This window comes from Bactrocera latifrons, unplaced genomic scaffold (assembly GCF_001853355.1).
Source record: "Bactrocera latifrons isolate USDA-ARS-PBARC rearing strain unplaced genomic scaffold, ASM185335v1 scaffold_25, whole genome shotgun sequence".
Classification (NCBI taxonomy): domain Eukaryota; kingdom Metazoa; phylum Arthropoda; class Insecta; order Diptera; family Tephritidae; genus Bactrocera; species Bactrocera latifrons.
The window spans coordinates 1,842,095-1,853,582 of record NW_017536074.1 but is presented as its reverse complement, the minus strand read 5'-3'; the positions used below and the strand labels follow the sequence as shown (position 1 = coordinate 1,853,582).

The following is an 11,488-nucleotide window of genomic DNA, read 5'->3' as shown; positions in this document are numbered from 1 at the left end:
AGCAGCTACCTCCATTTGAAAGAAAAAAGAGTGGTCAGGAAACGTAAAACTGTAGTTGATATATTAAGTTCTCAATAGTGTACTCCTCCAACCACCCTCTCCGCAAGCTTTAATTCATCCATAAAAAAGAGCATCGCCCTCTCCATCAGTGAGTCTTCCCCTCCCATGAATCCCTAGAGGGTATGTGAGCAGAAAAGTTACAGTCAGCCTTGGTTTGGCGACATGATAATGCAAGTATTTTGGAATGAAATCAAAGTGAGCGAAGACTTTAAAGTGCCCAGGCTGACAGTCATCGAAGTACGCAGAGTATCTTGAGCAGTTTTAGTTGATGTGGTTCCTAGTGCACCACAAATATGATGAGGTCCATTTATCAGTCAGAATCTAGGCTTTTCCAGCGCCTTCTACCATACAAAACTCCGTAGAAAATAATGGCCTTAACTCTTGTTTCATAGAGCCAAAGAACTACCTTTGGTGAGAATCCACTGGAGCTTAACGCTGTCAGTAGGTCGAAAATGCCTTCCCCTCATTGCTGGTAGCTGGACATCCGAGATTTTGAATTTACATAACCTAACCTAACTTTATTTTAGTCATATGTATATGTACATATGGGAGCAAAGTAAATAAGAAAATTATATAGACTCCTRTAATGGTTTTCAACCCAATTGCATTTTGGGTGAAGTTTCGAAATTCGGTATTATGCTTTTCACTCAACCCGTCAAAAAAAATTTGATTTGATTTGGTTGAAGTGTTGTAAAATTTCAACTTTTTTTTGGAATTACGGTTATAAAGTCTGTGCCAATTGGGCTGACTAGAGTATCAAAAATTTTCATATGAGATAAAAAAGACTTTTTTATTTTTAATTTCAAAACATTTTAATTAATAAGTACAAACCCATGAACTGAGATTGTTCGTCTAAATATTTACATCAATTTAATTAAAATTTCAACAGAAAATGCTTAGAAATCGGAATACCTTGGGTTCATATGAAGTTGAATTGCTTCAACTTCAATTCCACTGAATGGAGTTTCAAACCATAATAGAGGTAGTAATTTTTAYACAACATCAAGGGAAGAAATGAAGCCGAGGTCTATTAAACCGGTAAAAGTTGACTGAAGTTTTATTTCTTGGTGCTTCATTAATCTGTATGAAAATGACAATACACGGAAAGATAGTTATAAAATCCGTTAACTTTGAGTGATCAAAGCTACAAACCTATCACTCCTATTCAATAGATAAAGGTTTATCCAGATTCGCCGAGATTCCTYATATTTTGTATCAGGAATTTGGTTTAAATTTAAAGGGAGCGTTAGATCATACTTATGTATGTCTATACATGGTTAGAGTTATGAGCCTTAAAACAAACATCATCTTAATGATATGAGGAACATTAAGAGTTTCATTTACATCACTGACTTCTGTTTATATTATAAATGCAACATACAAGTATATCCTCAATACTACSTTTAATTGAGTACTTCGGGTAATAGTTCAGATAAGCAGAATTTTTCAGAATTTTAGCTTCTTAGTTCGTATGAGTATTCAAAGCCATTCAAAACGACCAGTAAAATGTATTTGGTGGAGCTAAGGTGCATGAAGCGCTTCCGACCACAGATACTTACGTTTCTCTCGCCAATTTGCACCACATCGGCCTTATCCTTTAAAGCCATCTGTATGGGTTGTATTAGCATAGAAATTGCCGAGAGCGTTGCTTCATGCAGACGATTGAATTCATCAAAGCAGCCCCAAGCGCCGCATCGCGCCAGTCCAGTTAAAATTAGGTTCATCGATTCAGTGTCCACATTCTGATTTAAAGGCCCACAACCAACCATGCATTGTGCGGTATGAATTTGCATTTGTATGCCGTTTTGCCATTTTGTTGTTGGAAAAGATAGGAAAACGAAGCTTGTATTAGCATCTTGCTTATCCGAGACCATGTGAATGACGCACACTCTTTACTCACCTCATCACAGTTGAAAACCAACACTAAGCGACCCAACATGGCGCTCAAAGCTTTCACACACTCTGTTTTGCCAGTGCCAGCCGGTCCGAACGGATTGCCACCCAGCCCCATATGCATCGCTTGTGTGAGGATGAGATAACATTTGTGCGTCAGCTTGGTGTTCACCAGCTTATTGGGATTGCCGAGAAATTCGTACGAGTACTCGAACTCAGCGTAAACCATACGCATCACGACTAAGCGTCCGTCAGTGCCGGCCAAATAGAACTTCAACTGGCTCAGCCAATGCCAATCGGTGCTGTGCATAACATTATGCTGCTGTAGGCCCTCCACCACCGACGCGTAGTGCACCAAATCGAAGAGCAGTGCGCGCAGTTTAATCTGAAGCAGTGTGTCGTTTGTTTGGTTTTTCATATTGGCGAAGTGTGTTATTTCAGTGTTCAACGCCTGATGCAGTTTTCGCAACGACATAGACTGTATGGCTTTCTCGGCTTCGTGGGTGAATTGGATGGCGCGACTGGTGCTTAATACTTGGATGGGGTATTTTCGCAGCATCGACTCGGAGAATTTGTCGGCCCCTGTGACTGTGTAGCATTCAAATATTGCATCCTTGAGTGTACGCTGTATGGAGTTAATTAAGTGATTGAGCCAATCCTGTCGAAAAGTAGCATGCGAGAAGAAGAATAATAAAGTCAAACAAGCATTGGTGAGTGGAAAGTCGTAAGTGGAAACTTTGTGTTTGTCTGCTTTGGCAAAGTCTTGTTTGTACACCAACCTCAATGGGACCCTTCATAGGCACGACTTGTTGCAACTGCAGCACATCGCCTTCGGCACTTTGCACAGATTGTATGGTGTACACAGTCGGTTCTTCGCTCAGTGATTTTGCTATGCCCAGACTATGGCAGCCGGGGAAGAGCTTTTTAATATGTTTTTGTATAATTTCAGCATCCTTTGTTGCCTGTCCCAATAACTCGAGTAAGTCATCATCACCAAGAAAATAAAAGCGTGGAAATGAATTTCGTTTGTCCTATATAGAAACCGAAGGGAAGACGTCGCACATTAGAGGAAGTATAGTGAATGGCTTACCATACAAACTTACGAAAATATAGGTCATGAGATTGTTTTGACAACGCGCTAGCTGCGTTTCTAGCGAATTCACAATAGTTGATATGTTATTAATCTTGGTAAGTGATATTACTCGAGGATCCGCTTGAATTTCACGCATCACATAGCGAAAATCCTTGTCAATACGACGAAATAGTGCCTCTTCATTACGTAAGGTGCCCGCACCGAAAACAGGCTCCAGATACACCCAACTATTTAGGAAAATATCAAAAAACTTTCATTAGTTAAATAATGTGCATGAGTAGGTACTATATAAGATTGAGTCATATATTTAGGATGAAAGCTTAAAACTTCGAGAACCATTCCGTGGGATCCGATTTTGTTCTCAAGTTTGATCTTTCTTTGCACACTTAGCTTCTTACCGTCTTTGCGATTGACTTAAACTTGTTAGAAGCGTATCCAATGTACTTAGTCGACTCTCCCATAAGTCTGCCTGATCTGAGAATGCCTCAAAAGCTGCTGAATTTTTAGCTGACTGCAATAGGGACTGATTATCGCCAATTTTGTTTAACACCTCCTGGTAGTCCTTAATAAGTGATAATGCTTTGCCGTCAGAATCGTTGTGATTTATCAGCTTTAGGTTAGCCGTTACCGACCACTGATCCAATTCGGTTAAGGCTTGACGAACAATTTGCTCCGAAGCTGCTTGTTTCACGAGTTTTGTTATTTCCGCAGAGGCCTGTTGGAGAGCTCCACAATTTTCTAATACATCACGCAAAAGTAGGGTGTGCATAGGTTTTGGATCCGGCTTGTTCAACAGCATAAAAATGCGAGCCCAGTGGCGCTCCGTTAAAGTATCGGATTGTAATTGTTGTAATATAGGCATAACCTCCTGTAGCCGCTCCACACTTTGACGTATACGCTTGGAAGGCAGATCGATGGACGCATGCACTGAACCCTCCCACTTATTGATGAACTCATTCAGCTCATAAGGTCGTCGACGGTAGATGGCCCACTCTTCATCGGTAATGCTGTTCAATTCAGTAAGATAGTTGTCATAAACTTCCCACTGTTTCGACTGTACAAGCATTTTTTCTTCAATTTCCTCGAATGGAGCCAGCAACTCTGTTGGAAATTGCATATTAAATTTACTGCATTCCTCTAGCAATTGTGTTTTTCTTGTCTTTATTTGCTGCCAATGCTCACGACGTTCCTTAAAAAGTTCTAAGGTGGCGTCTTCATTGCTCTCTAGTTCATTGATTGTGGATTCCCAGCGAAGCAGAAATTTCTCGGCTTCATTTTGTAAATTCTGCAATTGCGAGTGCGCTTGATCCTTTAGCATATCGACTTGACGTTGAAGTACAACCGCATGATTTTCAATAAGAGGCTGTAGCCGTTCCCATTGCAATAGAATATTAGCTAAGGCGGTGACACGCTCTTTGCACCAACCAGCGAGGCAGGCGTCTTTACTTTTTACCGAATCAAGCGTTTCTGATATCTGTAAAATGTAATATAAATTACTCATAGTGGTAACGGTAAAGACATACGCTCTAACCTTCGGTAGTTCCGACATCATTTTTTCATATTTCATGCCGGACTCAGTTATGGAAGTCTCTTCCATGGGTACATTATTCAGAAACTGTAGTGAGTTCTGCAAAAACTCCTGTAATACGGTGACGTCATTGACAATTGCCGTTCTCAAGCTGTTGGTCAATGATTCCCAATATCGTCGACTAATCAACTCAATTTCCGAACGCAATGGCGAAGTATTGATAATGATGCAGTCAATAGCCTCTTCGGAGCTATAGAGTAAGGAAAATTTTTAATACAATTTTGAATTTATTCAACGTCCGTGCTTACTTCTGAATTTTTGCAATTTTCTGGCCGAAATTTTTGCATGCTCTAAACTCACGATCCCAGTCCTCCGATGTTGTTAGGTGTATATCAGATAACTCCTCTATGTCAACACAACCTAATGCGACCCAAGGCAACCAGATCTTTTTGAATTCTTCAAGCTTCCGAAATAGTTCCTCGGCGCGTTCGAAGAGTGGTCCGAAGTAGCGGCGATTAATTTCAATCATTGTTTTGAATAGCTCAGTACTGTTGTCTGACAGTCCCCGAAAACTACTGGGTCGTTCGATAAAGCGTCGAAGTTGAGTAAAGTATTTTTCGCGTATCTCTTCTTCGGGTGGACGGTAACAAAGCTGACGTTGTCTGAGATAAAGTTATGAGAAATTTATAAATGAATAAGTATAAAGTGTTTGAAAATGATGTCCAAATTAATATCTAATATAGACCAGAGAGATCAGCACGACTGTATGCTTGGTTTTTCAAGCTAACCTTTTTGGTTTAATAGTAGATTAGACAGACAGACTGAAAGAGGAACAAATAATCAAATGCTATTGTAATGTAAATGTTCTCTGTTGCCTATACTACGAGCCGACAGCTTATGTCAACTACGTAAGTAAGTTCATGAAATACTTTTCATATCAGACTATACCATTTAACACTTTTCAATCGTTATCCGTAAGTATACCTGAATAAAATATCGATATGTATATCTGGCAGTTTATTATTCATATCTACAAGGCCGATGATGTACTGGTATTCCAAAACCTTATATAGTTGATGGTCCCAATGTAATTTGAAAGCATCCAAGTTGGTATATCCTTGACGCTCCATTGTTGCCACCAGCTCACGCAGATGTCGCATTTCATCCTTCCACACTTGGTTTTGTGTGAATAAATCGGTATTCATTAGTTTAATTACCTGATTGTTTAACGGAAAGAATACATTTTTATTACAAATAGTTATGGAAAAATAACAGTAATAACCCACCGATCTTTTTGCCTGCTCATGGTAGCCCACTAGAAGGGTGTTATCGGCAGATAGCTTCGAAACAGCACTTTGCAGCATATCTATGTAACGTTGCACCGACTCTTCATCATTCCAGGCCACCGTCTCACTCTGCACTACTTTCGACAACTCTACCGCATTCTTCAACATGATCGGTCTCTCACATGGTATCATACGATCGCCAATTGTATTGTGAAACGTTGCGATCTGTTGCAGACGTCGTGCATAGCTCATAAATTTGGCGGCATGTGCAGCTGATGAACGCAGTTCTGAAGGCACGTTGTAACCGAGATTTTCGAATTCTCGCACATCCTGACAGAAAGTAACCAATTTCGGATTGAATGTAACGCGCATTAACTGTCGACCTTCCTTCTCGAACTTAACGACAGGTTGATCTTCTCGCAATCTGTAACACGTACGTGTTGAATGTTATTACGGAACTGTTAAGTTAAATTCGTTGGAGAATGCTAGTACCTTAACTCTCCACTCTTCACGTTTGTGGAACACTGTCCACACCAAATCTCAAAGTTGGTGCGTAGTAAAGACTCTGTCTCCTCTTTGATCTCTTGCACCGCCTTGTTAAGCTTGTCGAAACCCTCACGACCACTGATCAAATGACTAACTGTCTCAATTTCCTGTATCTGTAAACCAATAATGTTTTAGTAGTAAAATGTTAAATATATTTACATGTAACGCTGAGTTAGAGGTCATCACCTGATATTGCACGACYTTTAACCAACGACATTCATTGCAAATCACCGATAGATGACCGGTATCGGGTTCCATATTCGTATCGGACATTGCTTTGCGCAAATCTTGCAACAGAAATTGCAAGGACTGCAGAAACTGTTCTCGTTCGATCGTCAATAGCTCTAGCACAGCTGGGCGCTGTATGAGTGTTTCATATTTTGAGAAAATGAATATAACTTGCCGTGGATTGCTGAGGTGGTTATGAAGTTGAGCTTTCAGTGCAGAGGCAATGCGTTCGTCAATGGGTTGCAGCACTTGTTCAAAGTGTTGTAAAGCTTTATTCCACCTCGATTGACCCAAAGGGGTGGTGTCGAAAATATTGACTTCTGTAGCGCAAATAAAATGATGGCATTATTTGAAAGAATTGGAAAGAAAAATACCTTACCTTTAAATGGTGAAGTCTCAAATAGCATGCTCTGCATTTCTTCATCGTCTAATAAGGTGGCAATTTGTTTGTAGAGATTCCTGATGTTCTTTATCTCTAAAATCCGTTCTTTAAACTGTTGTGCTCGCTTAGACACATGTGGCTCACCAAYCCAGGGATGCTGCACATAATTAGGCCAGAAGAGGCGTGTAAGTGAGTCACAAAGTTGCATCCAGGATTCGGCTGTATCAATGCATTGACTCATTTGCGGGTTGACGTTATGTGAGTTCAAACTCCACATATCCTCCATTACCAGTTGTTCTGCACATATTGCTATCAGTCGATTACCTTTTTTATAAAGGCACGATTAGTGTTTTAACAACATTTTCTGAAACTATGATATCCAATTTATTACCTATGATATCCAATAAGTCAGCCATACGTGCCTGTGGATACTGGTAYGGTAAGCGCCACAGCTCATCTAGAAGATTGTGTGAACTGTCTAGGAACTCTTCAATACTCGTGCCGGTGTTTGTATAAGCCATCGAACTAAAATCATTGAAATATTTAAATACATTTTGGGCGCAAATTTTTTATATACACTATAGCTGATATTTAAAGGTGCCCGCAGAGTGGACGCTCAAAGCTCAAAGAGGTGGGCCATGAATTACCTGAGCGGTCGTCAAACATCGGTACTATTTCGAGRTAAAAACACAAACCTAAGAAGAACTGAACAAGGGATCTCGCAGGGTGGTGTTCTCTAGCCTCTATTGTTTAACTTCTATATRTCGAAACTCCCAATGGGATCGTTGGCATGTGTTCAAAGTTAAACGGCTAAACACACTCCCTCAATAATACAAAGCGACCTTATTTATAAACTGGACGAAGGAGTACAGACAGGAGATTGCATTTGATGGCGTCAAGATTCCGACTGTCGCTAATCCTAAAATTTTACTGCGACTTTTGACAGTCTGTGTTCCTTCACTCCACATTCGACCGCGATTATYGCCAAACTACAGAGCCGCAACAAAATCCTCAAGTCGCTAGCTGGAGGCACATGGGGAAAATACAAAGAAACGTTGTTGGCAACTTACAAGGTAATCGGGTGCCCGGTCCTCAACTACGCCTCAACAAAATGTCTAATATAACACCTGCATAGTGAGATCAGTATGTTCCCAGTTAAGGAGCATAATGAACTCCTCTGCTAGCAACAACAAAAACAACGCTCAAAGCTGAGAAGAGCATAAATTCGCGTGTTGCGTAAGCGGGTGCACGAGTCGGCTAAGAAACTATTTAAAAGTTTGATTTAAGTGTTCGCCTCGACCTCCTTCCTAGTTCTGGTCACACTATCAGGTCGGAAATAATTGAGTCCTACATATTACATTGTACGGACTTCTTGCGTACTTTGTAGTATATTTCTAAAGGTGAACATAGAATAATAGTGATGAGATTTATTGAAAGACTTTTCATCTCATATACAGTGAGGATAAAATCTTATAGTAGAGATCGAGATGAATATATCTAGAAACTTTATTCTCCATTGTCGAGCTTCCGTTAGACTAATATTGAAACACCCTGATAGCCATACTTTCGGCGAACATGACTGCCTTAAGACATTWTTTGTGGGATGAAAACTTGTTGTCCGTTTAGCTATATTAAGCGTGCCACGAAACACCTTGAAGGAAGAACMGAATTCACTATCAAATATATTTATAAATGATCAACATGACGAGCTGAGTAGATTTATCCATATATATCTGTCAATAAATACGCTAACTAATCCATAATTTTTTGAGATATCGGTTGAAAAATCTGCACACAACTTTTCTTCCCAATAAGCTCCTCATTTTTCAGARCCGCCGACTTATTGTTTCTTCAAATTTTTGTGTTAAGATAAGATTTCCAGCAGATTTGCTAATGATAGTAAGTAGTTAAGAGTGCCAAAGCTGACGTAGATTCAAGCTGTATAAGCTTTCGAAACTATTCTTGTCAACTGTAAACTACAAGTATACAGCTTTTGGTTATTTCTTGAAAGACTTGGTTTGGGCTTTAGAGCCTTACGGGGTAACTACGTTTTGCGAAACGTTAAACAAAAAGTAATTAACTAATTTTCGATACCATCCGACGTATGCCGAGGTATATTATTTCGTTAGGGTCGCATCTTACCTCATCTGTTTGTCAATATTCTCAAGTAAACCAATAAAAGCTTGAGACATTTCACGGTCAATGCGAGAACTGGACTTCTGATTTAATTTCTGTCGCCAATGTTTAATTTCATCTCTCAGTGATGTAATGCCTGTAGAAGAAGAAAGGTTATTCACATATTTGAATCCTTACATTTTAATAAAATATACTACGATTATAGTACTTCAAATTAGTAATGCAGATATGCGGTTTCTGAAGTATGGGCATTAATTTGTACTCACCACTTTGCGGTAAACCCAAAGTTGAACCCAAAGAAACATGTAAATTTTCAAGCAGACCGCTCAACTCTGAACTGTATTCGGTTTTCTTGCAAAAGAGAAAAGGTGGAGCGTGTTAAAGCTTTGTGAGAAGTTAAAGTTGTGAACTAAAGTTTTAATGKTCAATGTGTGTGTGTGTGTATGGTGAGCATACTACCGTGAAACATTATAAGCAGAGCCATATATCCGTCTGACTTTGCTMTGCGCCCATATTATCTCTCCGGGCGAAATCACACAGAACCGTAAACTAGTTATGTGTCAATTAAAATAAAAGTGCACTAGCTTAATGCATGCAAAGCGGTAAGCCACGCAGTAAAGTGAAATACGTAAGAGAAAACCTCCACTGGCTATACATGTACAAAATATACATGTATATATGTACGATATGTATGTATGTATAGTATGTACGATTGAACTACTAAGCCGAGCTTAGCCGCCAACAACTAAACTCTACATATYCTCTGTAAAAGCACATAAAAGTGACCATATTGCAGCGTTAACTTACCCTGGCTTCAGCTTGCGGTGAGAATACACGCGAAACAGAATTGTAAATTGACTTGACCAATCCGCCCTCGAGCGTCAAAATACCAAGCGGTTGGTCGTATGCCTCTCCACTGCTCGCTGCTGAAATGTTTGCTGCGCCACTCTTGCCGCCGCCAGCCTGCGGTATCTTGTAAAATAGCAAGCAAACCTCGTCACCAGGTATGCGATGATGAAATTTTATGCTGCCATCCGATTTGTTATGCACCGCTGCGATGACGGTCAGTTCATCGTTCTCGAGGAACTCCTGTACGGCAGACAGATGCTCGTCAGCAGTCGGGCCACCGCTTACGCTAGCCGCAAAATACTCAACTGTGAATAGTTGAAGAGTGGATGAGAAATTTAGTAGGATTATTCAAGGCAAGAAACGCAGTGAGCAATTCAGATAATAGCGTTAATTATAAATAAGGAGTTAGGAAAAAAATACTGAAAATCGCTACTCTGCAGTTTACTTTGGTGTAGCCACAAATTTAGCTCCAGAGTACTTGAGGGCGATACATTTACATTTGTACCACACTGTGTTCCACGTAATACCACACGGTGCGGTGAGACTCWTTTATAATGAAATTTTAATTTGGAATATTTTGTTAGCGTTCCACTCACCAGAAGTGTTTATTATGAACTTCGACTTATTGCTGTTGAGGATGTTGTTGCTCATTGTGAAATCTATTTAYTTTTCTCCGAGAAACTTTAAGAAATTTTACAAATTTTTACACGAAATACTGCACGTTAGCTATAACTGTATAAATTTTATTGAAACTACCAAATGTCAATTGTTTGTTATGGTTAACGGTTGCTCTGGTTGCATCGGCTAGCAACCGTTGTTGGCATGGATTTGAAAAACAAACAGTATTGCCGCCCGCTTTCCGGTGAAATTTGGTGTTAGTAAACAACACCTGTTGGCTTCCACCTACAAATCGTGACACTGTAAACAAATAGTGGCAATTTTTGGCTGATAGCTCTTTCGAAACTAACAGTTGTTTGCTTAGCATGTTTGTTTTGGTCAACACTTTTAGGGGTGGTTTATGCTGCCCGGATTGAATKAGACAACAGCACGAGAAATATTTTTAATGAATAATTATATGCACTTAGTTTTAAGTATTTAAAATGAAAAAGTGCTTTTATAATAATTATTGGCAATAATTTGTCATTTAAGCCATTCATAATTGCCAAACTGGCCTAACATAGACAAAACAAAACCGTTCAGCTTTGAAGAGAACGGTTATACCTCTTTTATGAGGTATCCGTTTATTCTCTTGTGCGAATTCTACTCGTTAATTATGTTGTTGCTTTTACTCCTGGKTTTTTCGACAAGCGAGCAGTACACAAAGATAAAGATATTATAATAAAATTACTAGAACTGGCTTGTGGTTTCTGTGGCTATAGAATACCATAGTGCTTTTAAARTTATTCGAATAATCTGAAAGCCCATTGATCGAATAACCGGTTTGTAAAGAAAATTCGAATAGTTGCTCCGCTGCGTATTGCGAATAA

The 11,488-nt window shown here is 39.6% G+C and overlaps 1 protein-coding gene across 1 annotated transcript in view; it reads right to left on the bottom strand.

The window, feature by feature from the left end:
- The window catches only part of LOC108969344 (cytoplasmic dynein 2 heavy chain 1), a 26,815-nt gene extending 16,163 nt beyond the window's left edge, over window positions 1–10,652 (bottom strand). The window contains exons 1-18 of the mRNA XM_018933989.1: window positions 10,598–10,652; window positions 10,097–10,306; window positions 9,960–10,063; window positions 9,419–9,503; window positions 9,159–9,288; window positions 7,408–7,541; window positions 7,014–7,340; window positions 6,593–6,954; window positions 6,353–6,519; window positions 5,861–6,284; window positions 5,559–5,791; window positions 4,883–5,236; window positions 4,578–4,824; window positions 3,445–4,520; window positions 3,057–3,273; window positions 2,733–2,984; window positions 1,961–2,611; window positions 1,620–1,802 (exon numbers count right to left, since the gene is read on the bottom strand). Coding sequence (XP_018789534.1) covers window positions 1,620–1,802; window positions 1,961–2,611; window positions 2,733–2,984; window positions 3,057–3,273; window positions 3,445–4,520; window positions 4,578–4,824; window positions 4,883–5,236; window positions 5,559–5,791; window positions 5,861–6,284; window positions 6,353–6,519; window positions 6,593–6,954; window positions 7,014–7,340; window positions 7,408–7,541; window positions 9,159–9,288; window positions 9,419–9,503; window positions 9,960–10,063; window positions 10,097–10,306; window positions 10,598–10,652 — 5,211 coding nt within the window. The remainder of the gene's footprint in view (window positions 1–1,619; window positions 1,803–1,960; window positions 2,612–2,732; window positions 2,985–3,056; window positions 3,274–3,444; window positions 4,521–4,577; window positions 4,825–4,882; window positions 5,237–5,558; window positions 5,792–5,860; window positions 6,285–6,352; window positions 6,520–6,592; window positions 6,955–7,013; window positions 7,341–7,407; window positions 7,542–9,158; window positions 9,289–9,418; window positions 9,504–9,959; window positions 10,064–10,096; window positions 10,307–10,597) is intronic.
- Window positions 10,653–11,488: the final 836 nt, after the last annotated feature.